Source organism: Notechis scutatus, chromosome 2 (assembly GCF_049901735.1).
Source record: "Notechis scutatus isolate UNSWTSFEM ecotype Mainland chromosome 2, rNotScu1.2, whole genome shotgun sequence".
In the NCBI taxonomy this organism is placed as follows: domain Eukaryota; kingdom Metazoa; phylum Chordata; class Lepidosauria; order Squamata; family Elapidae; genus Notechis; species Notechis scutatus.
Window position 1 is genome coordinate 232390298 of NC_142010.1, and position 24563 is coordinate 232414860.

Here is a 24563-nt window from a genome sequence, read left to right on the forward strand (position 1 = left end):
AAAACCAGGAAATTAATATCCTAGAGATTTTTTTTTTTTAAAGAGAAACAAATTCAGGGCTAAGACTGCAATCCAGACTGATTTACACAAGAGTTCAAATCCTATTGAAGCAGCTTAAATCCATGCTGCAGTGCCCTATATAATGAAGTCAATATTTTCGTATTACCTCCTGTCTGCCGGAAACGTAAATGCCGTGGAGTTGAAGGGGATCTACATGGAGACAGCTCAGGAGGATCTACTATTGAGGCACTTTCTGGGATTGGATGATCAACTGGTACAGATTCTAAAACTCCTGCTATAAAAAAAAAAAAGAACTATAGAAATACAGGAAACATACTAAATTCTTATTCTAAAAACTTAATTTTCAGTGTGCAGAAACAAATAACTGAAACACACTTTGAAAATGCGAATGTGTTTTGTATCTGGGCAGTATATAACCAGAATTTGTAATTCCACACATAAAATACATAACTGAAAGAAAAAAAATACCTCAACAGGTTTTTAGATTGATGAGCACAATGTCAAGTAATTCATGGTTAAACTGGGTGTATGGTGTGTGAGGTATTCAGTTAATATAAATTGTGATAAAATTGCAAAGGTTTCTATTTGAACACCATTGTTCAATAATTAATCACTATAATGATATAATTTTGGCACCCATATTATCCATGTGCCAGTGCTCCTTAAAGAAGTTTCAGCATTTCTTGGGTTTGCACAGCAGCCATGCAACCTAGGGAAAATACATTTTTGGATTAAGGGTGCCAGCACAAGATGCTTTGAAGTAGGCAAAGGTACAATGTCAGCATCTCCTTAACTCAATTTAACAATTCAACCATAATTTAGGGGAATGTGATACTGCATAGTTGGAAGTAGCAATGTTGTTTTTTGCACCAGTTCTATTTAGACAGGCTAATGGTCCACACAAAACCTCAGGATCCAGGTTAAAGAAACAAGGAAGGAATTTGAATCATGAGACTGTTTAATGAAAAGAGAAAACATACAGCTCACTAAAATTTATTGTTGGCAAAACCATTTTGATATTAAATGTTAACTGAGAAAAGCTTTTCTTTTCAGGGTTGAGATTTGATTTAGTTCTATCTAAATGAAAAAAAATATTTTCATCTATCAAATACTACACACTAATATTTAAAATAATTCACCACTGAGTTGATTTAGTTAAGAAGTTTTTTTTCTATAAGATTGTCCCCTTTATAATGTTATTCTAATACAAATTTGGAAGAATAGACAAGCTCATATATTACCAGCTTAATTCCTAAGGTTCTATTTATCACAAGAGATGTCAAACATTTCCCCTTTGTATCATAACACAGTATATCTTTCATACTGTTATTAGACTCTGCTATAATATTTAGGGAGCCTCAAAGGATGCTCCCGAAAAATAATGATGGTTCTGAACCAAAATTCCAACTTCTTCATCCAGAAGACTAAAATTCAGAATAATAAAATCATGGCCATGAAATATTTCCAGATGTGAGTTTACTGTGCTCCACTTTTTGATTGGAAAAGCACTTGATAATGAAAAACAGATTTGGAATGGCTTCCATTCATTGGCTGGATTCAAGAACAGCTAGAGGGCCATCTATCTTGGGTATTTTAAGCATTTGACTTTCTGCAAGAGCAAGGAGTTGGATGTGATGTTTTACATGGCTCCTTCAGTCCTGTGACTCTTCCATTCATTATTAGCTTTCTCACAGTATTAGCCACTTCTTCTTCAGTAAATGATCCTGAATAATTCTTTAGGCTGTCACAAAATCCAGATATCTCATATTATAAGCTTAAAAAATGTAAATAAATATTTGTATGAATTAACTTATTTTTAGTAACTCTTTTATGTCAGTCATTTTTATTGATATTGTTAACTTGATACTTTTTAAATATTACTGATATTTATTTTTTTAATAAATCACTGGAGATGTGTTATATCCCTTCTTGCTTCAAACTCTCTATTTTCATCCTGATTCCTAAGAGATCCTCCATCAGAGAGCTAAATGACTACAAGCTGGTTGCTCTGACATCTTTAATTATGAAGACATTTGAGAGGTTAGTGCTGGCTCATCTAAAAGTCATCACAGATCTGCTGTGAGACCCCTTGCAGTTTGCCTACATATTAAATAGGTCAGCAGATGATGCTGTCACTATGACACTATATTACATCTTGCAACATCTTGAGTTCTTGAGGACCCATACATGTGTCCTTTTAATAGACTTCAGCTTGGCATTCAATACCATCATTTCAGATATTCTTCACTCTAAATTGATTCAACTCACTGCGCCTGTTCATACTTGTAGCTGGATCATCAGCTTTTTGACAGATAGAAAGCAACAGGTGAAGCTAGGGAAAATTACATCTAGTACCTAGACAATTAGTACAGGTACCCTCAGGGCTGTGTGCTCTTTCAGTTGCTCTTCTTTTTCTATACCAATGACTGCATCTCAAAGGAATCCTCTGTTAAGGTACTGAAGTTTGAAGATGATACAACAGTCATTGGCCTCATTCAAGAGGGTAGTGAGTCTGCATACAAAAAGGAGGTTGAACGATCGGCCCTGTGGTGCAGCCAGAACAATCTGGAGTTGCTTAAAGATGCTTAAAACTGTAGAGATGAGAGTGGAATTTAGGAGGAGCCATGCTATTATACCACCTTATACTATATTCAACAGCATAGTATCAACAGTAAAGTCCCTCAAATTTTTGAATTTTATAATCTCCCAGGACTTGAAACAGACACTTAATATTAGAACCATCATTAAAAAGGCATGACAAAGAATGTTCTCCTTGTGTCAACTAAGGAAGTTCAGGTTGCCCCAGGAGCTGTTGATACAGTTTTACAGAGGAATTATTGAGTCTGTGATTTGTACATCTATAAGTGTCTGCTTTGGTATAGCAACCAAACAGGAGATGGACAAACTCCTACAGATAGTTAAGACTGCAGAAAGAATAACTGCAATCTGCCTACCTTCTATTGAGGACCTATATATTGTGTGGATCAAAGGGAGAGCTGAGAAGATATCTACAGACCCCTCAAATCCTGCATGTAAACTGTTTCAATTCTTCCCCTTGAAACACTGCTACAGGTTATTGCATGCCAAAACTAATAGACACAGGGATAGTTTTTTCCCCTCACACCAGCCATTTATTGAACACCTATTTCTCACTAATGTCTATGTATATTTACCCATAATGTATGGTTATAGTATTATCATTTATCCTTCCCATTATCTTCTTTACTCCCCCCTCTTATGATAATCATCATCATTATCCTGTTGCTTTGCATGTACACTGAGAGCTTCTGCACTGGAGACAAATTCCTCTCCTCTCTCGTCTTCTCCTCTCCTCTCCCTACAGAGCAACATTGACAAATGGCACAACACCTGTCATTTTTAATGTTTAGGGGTTTTTTGCTTTTCAAAAAATGAGATTTACTGTAGAACTTTGTGAGCTTTAAAACTGTACAAAACCTCTACAAAACAGACTCTTGAATAAAATGGTTTATGTATTTCTGTATTTTATTGGCACATAATAATAAATATTATTAATTCTATATTTTATGTTATGAAGGTATATAGCAGAAACATCTTGAAAGAGTGCACCTTAGTAACCAAGATTGATTGATTTAAACCGTTTATATGGCACTCATCTAAATAGTGATGCTGGATAGTGCACAGAAAGTTTAAAAGCAAACTACAATCAAACAATGATCCACCTAATCACAGTCCAAGATCAAGAAAAGCATTTCCAGTTTACCAGTACAACAATAAACTGGTCAGCAGTCAATTAACAGAACTTGTTAATGTCCCAGTCCAAATGCCTGTAGGAACAGTCATATTTTAAGTGACTTACAAAAAAATTAAAATGATGGGGACTGTCCAAATCTCTGAAGATTTGGACAGTTCATCAGACCAGGCATTGCAAAGGAATGCATGATTCCTTGTCTAGCAAGATGACATTGCTGGACAGAAGGGATGTGGACCATGATCCTCCTACCAGATCTGGTGGGACAAACAAAAACAATTGGAAACAGAGGTCCTGCAAGTGACCTAGCCCTGTTATACAGGGTATTATAAGCAGCAACTAGCATCCTGCATCTCTTAGGTGATATGAATAAATGAGTGAGAAATGGGGCAAAAAAAGTCACATGGCTGTTTGGAGACCCAAGAATGAATCAGTATGGTAATTGGAGATCTGCTTAAAAAACTGTTTCAATTCATATTTATTTATTTTAAAGGAATTAATACAAAACTAAAAGCATGATTGATTTGATTGTTTATATTGAAAGAACAAGAGAATCAGTAATACATACAAGGCTGATGAGTAGTTATATATGTTTTATCTGGTAAGTATGTATCTGATAGTGTCAAGAAGACGTTTGGGGGAAACTGAGCATAAAATAAAATAAAAAAGGAAATGGAGACATAAATCAAAAGAAGAAAAATATGAAGAGATTCCCAAGAGAATGAATGTAAAGTGGAAGGGATGCCTCTAAAATGTTATTAAGTTCATAGTAATGGACTATTTTACTGTAATTACAATGCATAAAGAGTGATTTCCCATACAATCTCCCCTCCCGCCCCATTTCTAGCAATGGCAGAGAGACAATTTGGCCTAGTGGTTAAAGCTTCAAGATGGAAACCAGGAAACTGTGAATTCTAATCCCACCTTTGGCATGAAAGCCAGCTGTGTGCCTTCAGACCAATCACTCTCATTCAGCCCAACAGGGTTGTTGTGAGGAATATAGGAGGGGGGAATATTAGTCATGTTCATGCTCTTGAGTTATTTATAAAAATAACGAATGTGGGATAAAAATCCATACAGCATACACAACTATTAAGTAAACATTAGCACACATGATTGACAGTAATGTATTTAGGCAGAACATTTTTAAATTGTCTCAACAAAACCCTGCATCTGGCTATGCCTTATAACAACTCTTTTTCTAGCCTAACTGTAGATCCTTGCATTGGTGGAAGCAGAAAAGCTTATTTTTCCAATATTGCTTTTTTACTTCTTTTCACAGATAAATTTAAGTGAAATAATGGTGTCAGAAATCTGGTGGGCAGTATTCACACAAAACATCAGCAAAATCACTTCTACTGTTCTACAGTAATCCAGTTGCCACATTAATCATAGTAAGCATTCATTACCTGCAATATGCAGCACCTTCCCTAACTTAGTTTCTAGAGACTCCCCAAACTTTCAGATAGCATAAGTATTAGTTGCTGCCTGGATATGTGGATATTGTAAGATTGCCGAACCCCACACTTGGAGATCATCACGTTGAAGAAGACTGCATCATGAAGTTGTTATATAATTAAATAGATAAATGATAGACAGACAGACAGATGGACAGATACCTCTTCGAATACTTCTTCGTAGCTTATTGCAAAGCTCATTGCGTGGATTTTCTGAATTGTCTTCTGAAAAAACAGGGCTTTGCTCTGGAGATAAAGGGCTTTTGCTTAGATCCAGTGGCACTTTTGTTGACATGGGGGGTGATGATGTTCCAGGGCTGTATGTTGAGGTAGGACTGCTCACAGAAGAAGCAGATAGGTCTAATGCTCCAATTCTTGAATTTAATGGAGAATTTAATGATAGTTTCCTTGTTCTAACGGGTGAAGATGTCCTAGATAGAGATAAAGGCGGAGGGGAAGAAAACTTGCGGCAGAGGTGTGGCGACTTTGCATCAGCCATATGTTCTCTATTGTTTTGATTTGTAGCAAAAAACAATTCCAAAGACCTAGGAAATGAATTTAAAAACTCAGAAGTAATTTTACCATGCCAGAACTGCCTTTGAAAAGTAGTTTATAAGAAAATACATATAAAAATCCTGGAAAATAAAAAACCCAAGATACAAAACTAATTTCTATAAGCTGTGATTTTATTAGATAAGAAATCACCATGTGCTAGGAAGATCAACTTTGCTGGTTAGGTACTAGTTGGTGCTTGTCAAGTATTCTGATCAGCAACCACACAGGTCAGAGAGATTAGAGTAACACATTTATAGGCAGGGCTTGTCTTTGCCAAGGACTTAGTTGAAGATGCCTATCTGGAGAATGCAAGAGCAGAATGTCCAAACTTTCTAGTACCTGGGTTTTCTTTAAGAAAATACTGTATGGTAGTAGTTCTGAATACCATGTAGAAAATTTCTAAAATTACAGATAGTCTTCATTGTATAATTGTTTGAAGTTACAATGGCACTGAAAAAAGTGACTTAAGCCAAGTTTTCACACTTATGACCCTTGCATGGTCATGTGATCAAAATTCAAACACTTAATAACTGGTATTTGTGACAGTTGCAGTGTCCCAGGGTCGTGTGATCACCATTTGTAACCTTCCCAGCTGGCTTCCAACAAGCAAAGCCACGTGGGGGAAACCAGATTCACTTAAAAAGTGCATCTTGCAGAACAAAAGTGATTTTTGTTCTATCAAACCATTAATACATAATGCAGTTTGAAAGATGACTATTACTACCAAAATTCCCATAATATAATAATTTAAAAAGTAGAAAACAACTCACCTGACAGGGAAGGAGGTGAAAGGCCGTTTGTAAATATCAGACAGTTTTTCTAGTACAACTGTTGCATTAGTAAATATGCGGTAAGTATGTAGGAAAGTATTAAGAAAATCAATACTGAGAAATCTCAAGTCTGTTAATCTTTCCAAGAGGCGTTCAACACTTGCATAACGAATCTGCGGTACTTTGCAAGAGTTCAGAGTTTTGCTGAAGCAGATGTCAATATCATCTTTATGCAGACGGGCATCAGACCTACATAACATAATTTGAAAAACATTAAAGAAATGTTGAAAATCAGAGATTTCTTTTTTTTGCAGATTGTCTCTGATATGAAGAAACAAGTTCTGCTTATAATCTTAAGTAGACACTACTTATAAAATCAAAATCATATTTCTGGCCAATTGAATAGTCTCATGGTTTCTCTATGGGCCAAATTTGCAACGTGGAGACAATATGCTTAGGGCATCTCTTGTTTTGCCTGAAGCCTTCCAGCCTTATTGACTTTAAGTTCTTTATTTGAGCCGTGGTGGCACAGTGGTTAGAATGCAGTACTGCAGGCTACTTCTGCTAATTGCCAGCTGCCTATAATTCGGCAGTTCAAATCTCAGTGGCTCAAGGCTGACTCAGCCTTCCATCCTTCTGAGATCAGTAAAACGAGGACCCAGATTATTCGGGGCAATAGGCTGACTCTGTAAACAGTTTAGAGAGGGCTGTAAAGCATTGTGAAGCAGTACGTAAGTCTAAGTGCTATTGCTATTATTTGAAATCCTTTAATTTTGAAAAAAAAATGATGAAAATAAAAAAATCCTAGCCTTTAACATAATTTATACTTCCCCAAAAACTACTGGTTTGTAACCCATTGCTTTCTGCAAATATATCCAAACATGGCCAAATAAAAACAAAGGTAAATATAACTGAAATCCTGGAAGGAAAGCTAATACAGGAATATTTTATTACTGGTCACATCTATTTTTCAGGGTTAATCATGAGATGTACATGAAATTTTAGCATCACTGACAAATAAGTTGTAAATCTTGGCCCCAGAAAATTCATTTAAAAAGATAGATAATGACAATGGTGGAGGAGGAGGAGGATGATAGATAGCTAGATAGATCAGGGCTGTCAAACTCCAGCCCATGGGCTGGATGCATCACATGCTGGCCACGGCCACGCCTGTTTTAGCAAAGGGGGGGAAAGTCCCGATACGTCACATGATGACATCCTGGCATGAATTTGATACCCCTGAGATAGAATGACTGATTGACAATATAAGGTAACAGATTCCCATGAAATGCAGAATATAATTAAATAAAACTGCTATATTTTTTATTCAATCTGTATTTGAATTTAAACAAAACTAGACAACCATATGTAACATGAAAATCCAATTACACTTACTTGATCATATGTGGCACAGTGACTTTGGAATTTTCTTCAAACACTATTGTCATTAAACCATTGCACCGTATGTTGTCAACACACTAGATAAGTTGATAAAAAAAACAAATTATAGATTCATTTTTGCTCAATACTATATATCTCAGATCCTATAATTACAGAAAATAAAATTTTATCTGGAACAATTATTTAGTTAGTAGGAAAGATAGAAGGAATGAACTGCCACATTTTAACATTTTCAGAATCAAAACTAAACATTTTACTATTTAAGGTCCCTGAAGTTGCAAATGAATCAGTATGCTGCAGAAATTAAAATGTTGGGAGCCGATTAAGGAAGACCTACACTCATGTCTCTCTTCAACCCCACTGAAGTTCACTGGGTGGCTTTGAGGTGAGTTCTATCTCTTGGCAAACCTGGATAAAGCCTAGAATATCATTCCACTCAATAAGCAAATGAATATTTGGTTGTTCTGAATGTATTTCCCATCTCAAAATGTATTGCTCCTGGAAACATTGCAAAACCACAGGTTTTAAATTCCTTTTGCATCAGGTCATTTAATCCAAAAACACTGAAAACAGCAGCTCCTGATTACTGGAAACAATTCATGCCTTGAAGCCTCTGAAATAGCAATCTTCCATAGTCATAAGATTAAGTTTCAAAAAGTGACAGTCTGCTGCTAAGGATCTTTCCATGAGCTGTTGTCAACTGGACAGGCTCATAATGGATTTGGGAATTAATCAGTTCACTCTTCCGTCTCTCACAATTTCTGGACTCTATCCACCACTAGTTCCATTAACTACTCTGAGGCAATATAATTTCCAGATAAGAATATGAAGGCATCTGGTGGAACTGCTCCAGAGTAAGAGAAAGTCGTGTGAGGTACTGAACCAAGCTAATCCAGTTTTATTTCAATATTACTCTTTCAGGTCTTTATTTCTAGGGTAGATTAAGATCAAATTCAAATAGTAGCCAAAAATGATGCCACTACACTTCAGTCTGGCCCACCTTCCTCTATCTTAATAAGCATCCAGAATGTGTCAAGTCATAGGGGGTCGGGAAATAGGCCTGGCCTCAATAACTCATCTGGTGCTGTTTTTCATACATACATAACTGACCAATAATGTTTTGGTTACAAATGTTCATTTCACTATTTTTTAACTTTAAATATTTGTAATCTTTTCCAACAAGTGGTTTTACAGGAATATTTCCTAATACAGTAGAACCTCTGGTCACGACCATAATTTGTTCCATAACTTTGGCGATTTCTTTGTCTTCTAATGTCTCGTCTTCAGGAATTTCTGGGTCAGGGATCATGTTTGATTGCCACCCGAGTGTGTGTTCGTGACCAGATTCAAAAATTTGGGAATTTTTTGGTCAGAACCTGATTTGGTCGTGGTCAGAAGCGTTCATGACCAGAGGTTCTACTGTAGATGTATTAATACATTTGAAGTGTGTTTAAAATATAAAAGCAAGCCAGTCTCTTTTTAAACAGAGTCTTGCAAAAATACTCTTACTGATCTATTCAAACATACTATGTTTGTGGAAACAGATGTATAGATTGGCTTAATACAATGTTATGAATCAGTTGGAGGTTATACAAAACCATTTGAAAGACGATTAATTAAGGCATCAAATCCAAAATGTAACAGTACAGCAAAGGATGACAGCTGCCCGCAGAGGCCCAGGCTGGGCTGGAGAGTCAATGTAGGAGTGGGAGGGAGTCTTCTGGGAAGCTTGGATTGATGGGATGTTGGATTGCCACAGAAATGTCACCAGAGAAGAAGCATGCAGAATGGCATTGTGTTCTTTGTCAAATAACTCAACACAGAGAGGTTGGTGTCTGGTGATACCCTTCTGAATTTAACTTGACTGGTAGCTGGGCAAGGCTCAGCTTTAACCGAGTCCCCATCAGAATGGAGTTTCTGCATCTCTGGAACCAGCTTTGGCGGCTCTGTATGGACAGGTTGTGAGAGTGACCTGGAACTTTGGGTTGCTTTGGGGGAGTGAAATATAAAGGGGTACCCTGAAGAAGGGAATGATGAAAGAATGTTCAATTGAGAGGATGAGAAGACTTAACCATGAGTCACTGAGAGCTCTCAGAGGTTCTGTGATACTTTTCTGGATATGTATATTTTATTGTTTTAACTTTTTTATTACATAAAACAGTCAAAAGGGGTCAGGCATGTTTAAAAATCTATAAAATAAATAAATAAATATGTTTCTGCTGTTGTTTCTAATACAATAAAATAGTTGGGAGGAAACAGTCAAGTCTATTTTGTTTCTTCAAATTTAGCATGCAGTAACTATGTGGCCTCAAAAAGCTTTGCCCTTTAATTTAAGTCCCATTAAATAATGACAGGTAAAATTTAATCTGCAATTAAATGTTTAATTGCAAAATATACCAAATAGCTGCAATTGTAATCATATTACCAGTGCACAGAGAAAAAAATGAATGCTGCTTTGTTGGTTTTTCCTTTACTGTCAAATAAACTCAGATTAATTGAGCTGATCTGCAGCAATTAGTGTGCATTTTGCAACTTTATTAAAATATTGTTTTTGTTACCATGAAATATGTATTGGCAGTTATGTGAGTATAATCACCTTGGAACTATTTCTGTACTCCAGTTCTTGGCACATCTGTACAAAATCTTCTATACTCTTTAAAACATATATAAACATATATGGCATCTAGTGCAGTATAATCTTGCATAGTGACTCTTTCAAGCTACTGTTCCATTCTCTTATTTTCATTACCAAAACTTATTTATTTTTAACTATTTTACAATTAACACAATGTATCCAAGCAATCAAAAACATAAACCTGGTACAGTTGTAACTTAAGATCAAAAATAAAGGCCATTCCAGAATACGCAGATTTGGTCAATTTTTAATTTTCTTCAATCTTAAATTCAATTTTCTTTGGAAACTTTTTCTGTGTGCGGGAACAGTTCCATGCAGGTGAAAATGTGCAGATACAATACAATTTTAAAGAATTCTGGAAAAGGAAAGTAATGACATCTGCATGCAATGTGCATAAAAACTAAAGACAGCTTTTTCCAACCTGGTACCCTTCCAACTGAATTGTCAGTCAGCACAGCGGTTCAGAGTTCTAATGTATCTGGGGAGCCTTACATTGTAAAAGGCTGGGCTAAGCTATTAAATAAAATGAAAAAGACCTTTGTTTGAAAATAGTCCATAGGAAAATTGGAACTTGTTTTTTTCATGGCATTTAGAAACCAACTACTGAAACTTAAGAAAATCTTATTTTATGTCACATTCCTCTTGTATCACCAGCTCTTTAAAAAAAAAAATCTTAAAATTCTTAGGCAAGTCGAAAATCACTTGGCTTCACAGATGAATAATTAGTTAAAAGAGGGCTTTCCCACTCTAAGCACCAGATACTAGTTGCTATGTCAGTGGGGGCTTGGGGGCCTAGTGGGGGTGTAGTGGCCTAGCAGGTAAGACATGAGCTTGTTGACTAGAAGGTTGGCAGTTTGAAACCCAAGTACCACGGGATGAGCTCCCATTCTTCTCCCAGCTCCTGCCAACCTAGCAGTTCGAAAGCATGCAAATGCAAGTAGATAAATAGGTATCAGTTTGGTGGGAAGGTAACAGTGTTCTATGAGCCTTCATGTAAAGTGATAATGGCCACATGAGCACAGAAGTGTCTTTGGACAATGCTGGATCCCTTGGCTAGGAAATGGAGATGAGCACCAGCCCTAGAGTCATCCATGACTGGACCGGGGAAACCTTTGCTTTTACCTGCTATGTCAGCATGCCATTCATTCACCAACACTGCATTCAAAGCAATATTCTGTTAGTATTTCATAAGTTTTATAATGAGCTCCAAGACAACATTAATGTGCTGAATGAATTATGCAGTATTCCCCCCAAACTGTTTACCTGACTAATGTCACTGGTCCATGCTGCTTTTTCCTGCCGTGAAGGAGCTAAAAGGACCACCGTAAATGGAGGTGCTCCTGCAGGATCTACCACAATCTTGAAGTCAAGGTGCCCAAATACTTGCCCAGAACCTTTTGCTTCATGATTGAAAGAGAAACAGAATTGGGCAGTTACAGGTTGAAATGCAGAACCTAGATTACATCAAGTGCAGAGACAAGTACTTTCTATAGTGATGCATAGATATGGCCAAAATGTAAAGTTCAAATTTAGTATCTTTGACCAGTGATATTTTTAAACACTGCAGACTCATGCAAATGTAAAATATTTTGGCTCACAGAATTTATAATTAAGCAAATGAAAAATTATATTATGTGTTCCAGTTAAAACCTATTCACTTAAGGCAAAAATATATACATCTGACTCTATTATGACAATATAGCATTGACTTTTAATTGGCAAGACACTTAATAGAGGTACAAACTTAGCAAAATAGAGGTACAAATTTAGTAATTTTTATGCCAGCATTATTATTTTTAAACTTTTTAAAAATTAAAATTAAAGTATAGAATATTCCTTTCCTAAGTAATTATTTTTAAAATGTAACATCTGGCTAGGTGTTTGAGATTCCTTTCATGAAGTAAAATCATGTAGCAAATCCTAGAAAATGTGCCTTATCTGTCACAGTATTACTGCCTGCCCTGGTGGCACAATGGTCTCAATGCAGTATTGCTGGCTACCTCTGCACACAGCCTGGAGTTCAATCCTGACAGGGCTCAACCTTCCATCCTTCCAAGGGAGAACCCAGATTGTTGGGCGCAATATACTTACATTGTAAAGCTTCCAGATAGTGCTGTAAGGCACTATGGGATGGTATATAAGCCTAAGTTCTATCACTATTACTATTCTCTAACCACAAGGTCCCCAACCCTGTTGATTTTCCATAATGTATTCAAAGTCTGATTTTTGCCTTGGTGGGTTAGACTAGTATATTGGATGATTCCATCCTAAAATGACATAGTTGGAATAAGTTGTGATTTAGCGTCTGTTATCCTAAATTCTATTGTTTTGTGTGCTTTGTTATGGGTTATTCTGCTTTTAATCATATGTAAACAGCCCAAAATATATTTATTTACTAAACAAATTCCATCCGACTCACACAGGGTGACTCTAGGTAGCATGTAGCAATAAAAAGCCACAATTGAATAAACCCCAAACCTGTCCACCTCCTCATATGTATAGAGCTAGACAGGTATAGACAGATTTCTTGGAATGATTTTGGAGATGGATTGCCATTCCCCTCTGCCTATAACTGAGAAACAGTGACTGGCCAAAGTCACCTGGCTGGCTTTATGCTCAAGGCACGACTAGAATTCCAAGTCTCTCAGTTTCTAGTCTGGTATAATGATAAATAAAACAACACATATATACATACATCTTTTATTTCTTGAGTTAGAATTTTTATTAGTAACACTGTCTCTATACTAATATTTCATTAAGCAAAAAAAAAAAAGAATGCTATTTTTTAAAGAAAATTTTACAATTCCATAAAACAATTTGATAGAACTTACATTCATCATCATTCATCTCAGTTTCCTCAAACAGGGTGCATTCTATTAATGAAAGGACGCCTCCTGCCTACAGACATAAATTGCATTTTTTCAGAAATCTATTTTACTATTCTTCAGTTTAAAAGTATATGAAATTATATTAATGGAAGGTACAATCCATGAATACAAACCTAAAGTAAACCTCAATCAACATACTTGGACAAGCTTCCTCTTCATGTGTGTTGGGGGGGGGAGAGGGAGAGAAGGAGACAGAGGGAAGGGGGAGAGGGAGAGGGAGAGGGAGAGAGACAGACAGACAGACAGACAGACTTCAAGTCAGTCTAAACTCCTGACAACTAACTGGACAAGTCCCTGCACTCTTCCTAGCAACATTTTGAGAAACAGTTTGCCCCTGCTTTCTTCCTAGAGAGACGAAATAGCCCAGTGACCTAGTTGGCTTCATACATAAAGGAAGACTAGACAGGAAGATTCTATATTGTACATGGTACAATGTATTATTCCAATAACTAGATGAGTTTCTTAAATTAAGTACAGTGAACATTATTATTTCTAGCAAAGAATGTGGAAACGCATAACCTCCTTTTTCCAATTAAAACAATTAGTGTTATCCCAGTTCAACTGAAAATAATTTTACTGATAAGAATAATAACATGAAGCACTCAACAGCAGTATTTCAATACAGCAGAAGCAATATTTTGACAAAATAAGCAATATATTTAAATAGGAAATTACAATGTATCAATTTTTAATATCTGAATATATTATTATTGTAATTCCAGAAATATTCTGTAATATACAGCTGTACTATAAATTCTGTATTATATTTAAATTTTCCATAAAGTAAATGAAAAAAAACTTGTTGAAACCAGAATGATGTCAGGCCCAGCCCTGACACAGAAAAATCCAATTGAGTCCAATCCTTTATTTGGACAGAACCTGCCAAGGTATAAAAGCTATCACTTTCTACCTGAATAAATATATCCTGAGAGGATCTCAGGGTATGGCAGTCTCTTAATGTGAGCTTCTCTCTGATGGAACATACTGCCTCCTTCCTTGGACAGCTCTGTGCTGCCAACCCTCTCCTCCACTGCTTCTCCATGTGCTCAATCCATCGCAAATAATGAAAATACAAAATGTAATATTAAAAGCAGAAAGGTGGTCAGAGAAAATCACTGAGGGAACAAGCAGAATTTCAGTGCCAGGTGGTAATTTTGAATGTTTCTGCTGGAGGATATTTAGCTTAGGAAGGCAGAGATGTGGAAATCCATAAGAATCCATCCGATTCTTTAGAAAATTGTAATTATTTTCTGAACTATACATTCAGTTTATAATATTTATTTCAAAAACCATTAAAATAAATTAATTTTGGTCTTAGAATTATACAGATAAAACAAAACTATCATACATAAATACAAAAAGCCCCCTTAAACATGTTAATATTATAATTGGAAGCTTTGATTGCCTGGCAGGCAATAGGGTAGTCTTTCTTTTGCAAAGATTTATATTATTTTACTACAATTAATCTGAACAGTTATATATTTTACTATATGTTCTACAATTCATTATTCTAGTCATAATTTTTGCTATAAAAGTATGTACCTTAAGTAGATGCAACTTTCCTCCAGAGCTCCTTGTACAAATTAAAAAGTGCTTTGTAAATAGAAAACATTGCCTTTCTCCTTCTTTTTTCAAAGACAATGATCCCAGGCGAACTTTACTAAGTTTTCCCCTCTCAACTGATGGGACTTGAATAAGAGTTCCTGGTAAGTAGAAAAACAAATAGTACTCTGTAAACATATAATGCACATAATTTTTATTTTTTATAGTTTACAATAGAGTGTCATATATCTGTAGCCAATTAATGACAAATTTAGATCACCATTTAAATCTTATTTTCATAAAATATTTGGCTTCAATCATGAAATCAATGTAGCGTATATACTCGAGTATAAGTCGACCCGAATATAAGCCGAGGCACCTAATTTTAGCACAAAAATCTGGGAAAACTTATTGACTCAAGTATAAGCCGAGGGTGGGAAACGCAGCAGCTACTGGTAAATTTCAAAAATAAAAATAATTAATTTGGGAAACGATCTCACTATCATGAAAGGTTTAATTGATTCACTAACCCAAAAGAAGATGATGATGACAGCGGGAGGCAGGAATCACTCTCTTCCCCTCCCCTCAGAGGCCCCCTGAGTCAGGAGTCGCTACCGCCGGCGCGGCCCCAGTCCCGCGTCGCCTCGGGAAGGGAAAGGCAAAAAGGAAGAGCCGCGGCAGTGCCTTGCAATGGCAGCAGCGGCACCGGAGGCTCAGGCTCAGGCTCAGCGGTTCCTGGTTTTGCCCCACCCATCCCAAGGCAACACGGGACCGGAGCCGCACCGGCGGCAGCAACTCCCGACAGCCCCAGCCGAACACCTGAGCGGAGATGTAGGGAGAAGGCAAAAGCGACGGAAGATCCTTCAGGGGAAACTGAGGGGGAGACTCACCCTTGGTCCAGATGAGCCCCCTTCCCCGCCCCTAAGGAAGCAGAGGCAGCCAGCAAGGGCAGGCAAGCCCCACTTCACGGACTCCGTCCGTCCTCGCTCCCACCCACCCACCCACCCACCCAAAGCCATGAAGTCCCCCAATTGCGCAGCCCAGAATCGCCCTCCCCTCAGGGGGCAGCAACGACGCCCGGTTTTTCCCGAGACAAGAAGCTCCTCCATGCAATGAAAGCACCCTGGCTCTAGGCTCGCGGGCTCAGAAAACAATGCGAGCCGAGGTCGCTTCGGCTCCGCTCAGCTTCTCCCAACATCCGGCGCCGCCCTGTTCTATTTGCCGGGCCCGGCAAGTCTGAGCAGCCAGCGCGTGGAGCAGGGCAGCGCCCGGAGATCGTTGGCTGCCTCTTTTGCAGCACGGGAGGCCTACCCCGGCTGGCCAGCTGCTCTCCTCCTTCTCTGCCTGTTTGTTCTGTGTGGCCGAGGAGGAGACCGGCCGGCTGATTGGGGGAGGCTTTCTGCGCCAAGGGAGGCGGCTGCTGGTCTCCGGCTTTGCTCCGCTTCTCTTCTTCTCTTTACTTGGGCAGCCGGGCACCCGCAGCGGGGTCCACGGCGGCAACAGGCAGTTCCGCCCGGGCTCCGCTCAGGTGTCCGGCTGGGGCTGTCGGGAGTTGCTGCCGCCGGTACGGCCCCAGTCCCGCGTTGCCTCGGGAAGGGAAAGGCACAAAGGAACCTGCCGTTGCAAAGCGCTGCCGCGGCTCTTCCTTTTTGCCTTTCCCTTCCCGAGGCGACGCCTTATGCCGGGCCCAGCATGAAAGGGGCAGCCATGTTGATCTCCGGCGCCGCCCTGCTCCGCCCTGCTCCCTGCAAGCCTAGAGCCAGGGCGCTTTCATTGCACGGCGGAGCTTCTTGTCTCGGGAAAAACCGGGCGTCATTGCTGCCCCTGAGGGGAGGGCAATTCTGTGCTGCGCGATTGGGGGACTTCGTGGCTTTGGGTGGGTGGGTGGGTGGGAGCGACGACGGACGGAGTCCGTGAAGTGGGCTTGCCTGCCCTTGTTGGCTGCCTCTGCTTCCTTAGGGCGGGAAGGGGCTCATCTGGACCAAGGGTGAGTCTCCCCCTCAGTTTTCCCTGAAGGATCTTCCATCGCTTTTGCCTTCTCCCTACATCTTCCCTCTGTTAAAATTCCCCCCCACACACACACACACACACTTATTTTCGGGCGGATAGATTTCGTGTCTGAGCATTCTCACATGACGGTGGGTCCTTTCCCCCCCCCTAAAAACAGTTAAAAAAAGAAAAAATATATCCTCATGCAAGAACTTTTCTGCTTCCGATTACCCCCATGCTTAAAAGTTGCAAAGGAAACACGGAAGCAGGGAAGCGCCTGCCCAGCTCCGGAGCTCCACACCATTTTTTTTTCAGAGGGTAATCTGACTCGAGTATAAGCCGAGGGGGTTTTTTTCAGCACAAAAAATGGGCTGAAAAACTCGGCTTATACTCGAGTATATACGGTAAGTTATCAAATGTAATAATGCACAAGATTGTATATTCATTATATATAACTATGACATGAGACCCAAGGTCCAGTGACAAAACTTACATTGTCCTTTGCCGAGGACAATATAAATTTACCAAACAATGGAAGGAGAAAAAACATAATATACTCTTCTCTAAGCATCCTCAACCAGCTAATAGTGGCTGAGTATTCTGAAAGTTGTAATGCCAATGTATTTGGAGAGTACCATATTAAAAGAGCGCTAACACACTGTGATTAATTAATACATATTTCTTTTATATATTTCTAAAAGGTTTTTAAATCACAAGTTTAACCAGCAATAGAAGCAAAAACAGAACAGAAGAAGAAAAAAATCTGGATTTCCAAATATCCTGTTTCTCCAACAATATGGCCTCCCCCAATAGGAAGTCCCAGCATGTTTTATAGGCTTGAAATGAAATTAAGCCCCTCCCCCCAAATTAAGGCCTATATTAAAACATGCGAAATGGGGGGGAATGGTGGGGGGGCTTGCCATTAGGAAGTACTTTTGTTGCACACCCGGATATGGTGCTGCCTGCGTTGACCCCGATACGAAGTGCCCCACCAACGCCGAGGTCAACATCCAAGCCGTTGCCGCCCGCCCACCCAAAGATGCAAGGGGGGGGAATTAAGTCACCCCCAAAAAGACAGCCTAGCCATTTTTTCAGGGCTCAAAAAAAAATAAGACCCGGCCTTATTATATGAGAAACACGGTAGAAGTCTATCAATGCATTTCATTCTTCAATATTTAAGTATATATTATAAGGTTAGGGTAAAATATTGTGCATATAATTGGATGCACACTTACTAGTCTTTTCCTTAATTCTGTATTACATTGCATTTTTTTTATTTTCAGAGTTTAATGGTTTCTGCTACATACTCTACTGCCTGGAAATCGTTGTGTTTTGGTTTTATAATTGTGTTACATAATTTGTAATGTTATATTCATTTTGTAGACTGATACAACATTTTATATTTAAACATGAAACAAACTTAAATAAAAAAGAGGATGGATGGCTAAAGAAGTATAAACATTAATCCCAATTTATTGTCACAATGCTATAAAAAGGATAATTTGATTATGTGCAAAGACAGATTTATTCCAGGCATTATGTAAAGTTCAGGATTAATTGAAGATTAAAACCCAGGCCTCCCCAATCTAAGACACTCTATCTCTGTGTTCACATCCTGAATCAAGGATCTTCAAAATGTGGTTTGCTTGGGTTTAGAGATACACCCTTTCATGGATTATTCTAATGGATAAACAGGACTATTATTGTTTGTTCAACAAACCAAGAATAAAAAACATAGCTTATGTTACTGAAAACCTATCTTTAAAATATTAAATAAATGCAAAGACATAATCCTTATATGAGATTAAATGAAAACACTGATATTAAAATATACTTGAGATAAAGTTCAATTACATACTTAGCATATTCATTTACTGTAATGTAAATTCAACTGAAGTTTGCAGCCCTTTCATCCAAGATAATTAGGTTTACTTAAAATTGGAAATAGCATTCTTTTAAGTATGTAGCACTCAGATATTCTTTTAAATACAGAAAGCAAACACAAACTTGAATTACGAGTATTGTAGGATTTCCTTTTTTAAGTGGCTGTGAGAATTTTTGGTAACAACACAGAACTCTAAAAATATGAGTCAATATGAGTAACACAATACACTAAATGCAATTTTGCTATATTATAGTTTATTGAATTTCATATTTTCAAACAAATAAATCAATCTCAGTCAAGACAATACACATCTTTGTGGGATCTATTTAAACAAGATGCTGGATCCCGACAAATACATTCATATGAAGCCAATTATGAAAGTATTTTAATGTGGACCCCAAAATGTAAAAATATGTTCTTTCTATGCAATAGGTTGCAAAAAACAAAGTGATCTTTTAAAGAAGACTCCATGTAACAATAAAATTCAGAGGAATAGATCCCACAAAATCTTTTTCGTGAACCCCAGTTAAATGAGGTCCTTAATGAAACTTGATTCCAAATAAACATATTTTGATACTTTCCAAGATATTGTGTTTGTGTATGAGAGAGAAAGAGAGGGAAAAGGAAAATAACAGAAATCACCAGTGTAGTTTAATAGTTAAGGTGCTGGACTAGCAGTTGGGAGATCCAGATTCTAGTTTTCCCTTAGTCACAGAAACCATTTGGGTGACTTTGTGTCTCTCTCAGCCCCAGACTAGGAAGTCAAAAAAATTTATTTACCAACCCACACTTGATGAATGTAGTAGATTCTAGTCCATAACCTTTAATGAAGAAATCTTCCTGTTCTGGATTGATTTGGGATTACAACAATAATAATTATAATATATTGTGTGAAAATGCATAGGCACAAAAGCAAATAGGCAGTGAATACATATTAATATACTATAATATAATTAACATGCAGCATTAAGAGTAATATGCATAGCTCTATAAGGATTACCCACAATTAATGACTTAATGTTAATAAAATTCAATTTCCTGTCTATGTACAAACAGAGCATTTTTAGCTTTAAATTTCAAGCGTAATTCCCTCACAAACATAAAGAAAATCAAGACATCATCAATAAACGTATTTAATTCCATGCTGTCTAAAATAATTCCCAAGAACACGGTTATCCAAAATTGAGTAGATATAGATCTGGATAAGGATGCTTTGTAATAAAACCCTGGAATTTATTAAAAAATGATGACAATTAATCATGTACTTCATCCATGCAGCTATGTTGACAGACTCTACTTACCAAGGAAAATAGGTAGGCATGGAATGTTGCAAATACATCAGATGGTTGAAGGGAAAAAAAGGGCATTGGAAGAATATCTGAAGGATAGTGAAAAAGATGCACTGAAGCTAATATACCAGGAAGGCCTACTGAGTGCGGAAGAGACCAAACTGGCTTACAAGAAAGGCCAAATGCAGAACAGAAAAGATGCATGGGAAAACAAAGCATTATATGGCCAGTACATTAAAAAAAATAGCAAGGAAAACAGATAATAACAAGACGATCCAGAAAGTTGAATAAAGGGACAAAGGAGTTAATTCTAGATGTACATGACCAAGCCTTAAGAACAAATGCATACAAAACCAAGTGCTGCCTTTACAAAGAAGCTGAAGAAACAGTGGATCACCTGGTTAGCTGCTGCAAGAAGATTGTCCATATTGACTTCAAACAACAGCATGACAAAGTAACAACAATGGTTCATTGGACGATTTGCAAGAAATACTACCTGCCTGCAAGAAAGCACTGGTGGGCCATAAAATAGACAAAGTAATAGAAAATAAAGAAGCTAAAGTGCTATGGGACTTCAGAATTCAGACAAACAGGCACCATCCACATAACACCAGAGACTTAACAATTGTTGATAAGAAAGACAAAAAAGTCTGGATAGTGGATGTGGCAATACCTGGAGACAACAGAATAGAAGAGAAAGAATTGGAGAGAAAAAAAAACAAAATATAAACATATGCAAATATAAATAAAACGACCACAGTAAAAAAAAAAAAAAAAAGGTAGAAATAGTAGTAATAGGTGCCTTGGATACAATCCCAAAACAAATGGGGCACCACTTTAAACACCATCAGCATTGACAAATTCACCATCAGTCAATTGCAAAAGGCAGCCTTACTTGGAACAGTTTACATCCTGCGATGATATCTGTAAACAACCATATGTGCCTATTCTGGATCCTCTGGAAGAACCCAATAGGTGGACAAAAATACCAAATCCAATCTTGAAGATCTGGCTGTCTATGTGATGAACCATATATTGTTTGTACATGCATAGACACAAACGTAAACTGGCAGTGAATACATATTAATACACCAAAATTTGATATGATTAATACACAGCATTAAGATTCATATATATTAGCATAGTTCTATGATTACCCATGATTAGTGATTTAACATTAATAAAATTCACTTGCTTTTTTGGAGTCTATATACAACAAAACAATTTTTTAGTTTTGATATTTCAAGCGTAATCCCCTCACAAACATAAAAAAGATCAAGAAGTCATCAATACACTTATTGAATTCCACACTGTCAGAAATATTTCCCAAGAATACAGTCATCCAAAACTGAGTAGGCATACATATGATAAGGATGCTTTGTAATAAACCTTGGAAGTTTTTTAAGTTATTTATATAGATCACTAACAAACACTAAAAAAATTCTGCAAGGAAAATCTTAATAATATGACAAGATAAAACCTGCAAATTGGCATTTGATTAGAATTATTTTATTTATATTAGTTATTCATCTTGAAGAACAAGTTCCTCTTCCACACTTCATAAGTGAAAGTCCTCATCATAAAAATATTAAGAATAAGTGAATGAATCCTAATACTAAATACTAGTATAAAACTCTTTTACACCAGTGCCATGATTCAAACTTTTCTGTTTTATAGCTATTTCATTTTCAAATCATGGACAGAAAATACAAGGAAGACACTGATTTGAAGATTTTTTTTAATACTAACATTTAGAAGTTATGTGTATGGAAACAAGATTATTTAAAACACTGGCACCTTAACATCAAATTTTAGATGTCTAAAATTCTTCCAGTCATTCACAGTATCGATAAAAAATCTCTTCTTTTCTTGTATTTATTTTCTTCCTTTCCTGTATTCCATGGCACAACATATTAATCTAAAACTATTTTCTATACTACTGTTTGGAGAATTGTTTTCTACGACAATTATCTGGAATTTTGATATAAATTTGAAAAACTGTATTAGCTTTCTGTAGAAATTCTCTTTGGCAAAAAAAGAATCTGATCAAATATATCTATAAAATTTTCTATTTGAGTTGTTCTGCAATGCATTTCCTGCTAGACAATTTAAACATTATCTCCACTGCCAACCTCACAAACAATGAACTCCTTAGGAATGTGGAGATATTAAATCAACAGATTATATCCAGTGTTGGAATCTGTTTTTCAAAGAAAACATTCCATTAGAGATGAGCAAATAGCCTTGGGGTCTCTTAAAGCAAACCATTAGACGGTGGCCATCATTTTATTCTATAAAGTACAAACACAAAGCAACTATACATTGCTTCAGCATTTTCTATAGCATGAATGGGATGTGCAATAAACAAGTTACAGTGATTGCTTCTCTCCATGATTTCAGCCAGCCAGATACATCTTCCTCTAGTATTTCTGTTCTATTCTCTGCTTAAAGTTGCCTTATAATTCGTTAAAGGATTCTACCCATTTTTTATACTTCTACTACCACTTCTTTATATGAACAGTATTAGAGTTTGGAGATGTACACAATTAGCATATCTGATAGCAGTTCACACCAGTTATGTAAATAATGTTCTCAAACATTTGGTTAGCTTCTACAAGGACTACAGATAAGTCTTCCAAGGCAGAATTTAAGCATATCAGCAGATAATTCACACTGTGATTTTAAAAATCCACCAATGTAAATGATTTTAATTTAAAAATAAATCAAATTATATCTGTGTGAGCTGTTCTAGAAGTACAAATGAAAAATGGGAACAACAAACAGCTATTTTCATTCCTCACAATCGCTCCACCATTTGACAAAGCTTCAAGTACTTCAAGTTTCTCCTGTGCTTTTGCCCGAATGTTGGCATCATTTGGGATTGCAACATCTATCGGCCAGACAGAACTATTTTCCATGGTGCTGGAGATAATTTCTGGTCCACTGAAGATGATAGTCCGGTTATTGTGTATGTGACTTTCCCATGGGTGGTTTATTATTATAGTGCTGTTTTTCATGTCTCCTGGAAAAAAAACAGCACAGAGGTAGGGCTCAACAGCAGCCCGGAAATTACAAATATATAGATGTGCAGATGTCAAAAACAGATATTTTGCATCTTATACTTCCCAGTGATGCCAACATGAATTCTATTGTTTTCAATTTCATTTTTCCTTTATATTCTATAACTGCATAATCAATACATGCATGTTAAATTCATTGGTCTTACCTTGTCGTATAAAAGTCTGGCTGGTGTCCAATAATATGTCACAGCCTTCTACTATCATTCTTTCTATTGCAAGATTTTTCCGTATATTTTCTGTATCACTTACTTCATCATGCATTATTCTATTGCAAATGAGAGACCAAAAAAATCAATTATCCAGTTATGAATTTTTAAAGCAAGAATAGCTTGGGTGAACTTTATGGCCATCATAAGACTTTCTATGTGCATCATAACTGATATTTGTTTGATCAAAGTGGAATCCTTGACAAAGTTTGTCTATCATTTGACAAAGTTTGTCTATCATTTCCCCTAATATATCAGGACCTCCTCCATACTAATACACTGAATAGTTAATTGCCTCTTTCATTAGCAATTGCTGTTCCTGTTTTTAAAGCTATTTTATTTTGGAACTTCCCTTAAAAAATTCCCCAAACTGGAGAACAATTTAAAACATATTTTTCATTTATTATACCAACATGGAAGGAAGGGTATCTCTCACTAAACAGCCCTCCAAATTGTTCACTTATAAGAATACGTTTGGTCAGATATCTGTCCACTGACCTTAAATATCACATTTCGGTTCTTACTATGTTACAGAGCCCCTGATTATGACATCAAACAAGCTAAATACACGACTAACATGGGCAGCATCCTGCCCACATGCTTTTATCTTTCTTGGTAACTTCAATCTACCTCACATTAACTGGACCCTAAACAAATGTACAACTGAACTCATACATGCAATCTTCTACAATGCTGTAACAAATCTGGGACTGGAACAACTAGTAACCAACAATACTAGGCTTAACAACTGCCTCGATCTCATATTCTGCAATAGTTTGAATTCAATTTATGGAATACAAATTAAAGAACCCTTTTCCAACAGTGACCACAATATGATTGACTTTTGTCTCAACATATGTCCACACAAAAATCATCACAATGATGGAATCCCCAATTATAACTTCAAAAAAGGCAGCTATGATCTTATAATCAACGATCTCTCTTCCCTTGATTGGCAATTTCTACTCACTGGATGCAATACTGTTAAAGACCATTACAACATATTCTTACTAGAAATCAAAAGAGCCATCAAACTATATGTACCAATAACAATTCCCAAAACCAGGAAAAACAGATTACCCATAACAATAAGGAAGCTTCAATCCAAAAAGAGA

General features: G+C 37.0%; 1 protein-coding gene and 1 long non-coding RNA gene across 3 annotated transcripts in view; one reads left to right on the plus strand and one right to left on the minus strand.

Moving 5' to 3' along the window:
* RASGRF2 (Ras protein specific guanine nucleotide releasing factor 2) overlaps positions 1 to 24563 on the minus strand; it is a 118748-nt gene that overhangs the window by 38507 nt on the left and 55678 nt on the right. The window contains exons 9-16 of one of the 2 annotated variants that reach the window (XM_087958236.1): positions 23389 to 23507; positions 15000 to 15160; positions 13401 to 13467; positions 11833 to 11969; positions 7929 to 8011; positions 6534 to 6782; positions 5371 to 5753; positions 167 to 292 (exon numbers count right to left, since the gene is read on the minus strand). In XM_087958236.1, coding sequence (XP_087814362.1) covers positions 167 to 292; positions 5371 to 5753; positions 6534 to 6782; positions 7929 to 8011; positions 11833 to 11969; positions 13401 to 13467; positions 15000 to 15160; positions 23389 to 23507 — 1325 coding nt within the window. Of the gene's footprint in view, positions 1 to 166; positions 296 to 5370; positions 5754 to 6533; positions 6783 to 7928; positions 8012 to 11832; positions 11970 to 13400; positions 13468 to 14999; positions 15161 to 23388; positions 23508 to 24563 lie in introns of both variants that reach the window. The other variant, XM_087958235.1, reaches the window with a different exon arrangement.
* LOC148132545 (uncharacterized) overlaps positions 8117 to 24563 on the plus strand; it is a 43805-nt gene continuing 27358 nt past the window's right edge. The window contains exons 1-2 of the long non-coding RNA XR_015748156.1: positions 8117 to 8319; positions 15095 to 15163. This is a non-coding gene — a long non-coding RNA (uncharacterized LOC148132545). The remainder of the gene's footprint in view (positions 8320 to 15094; positions 15164 to 24563) is intronic.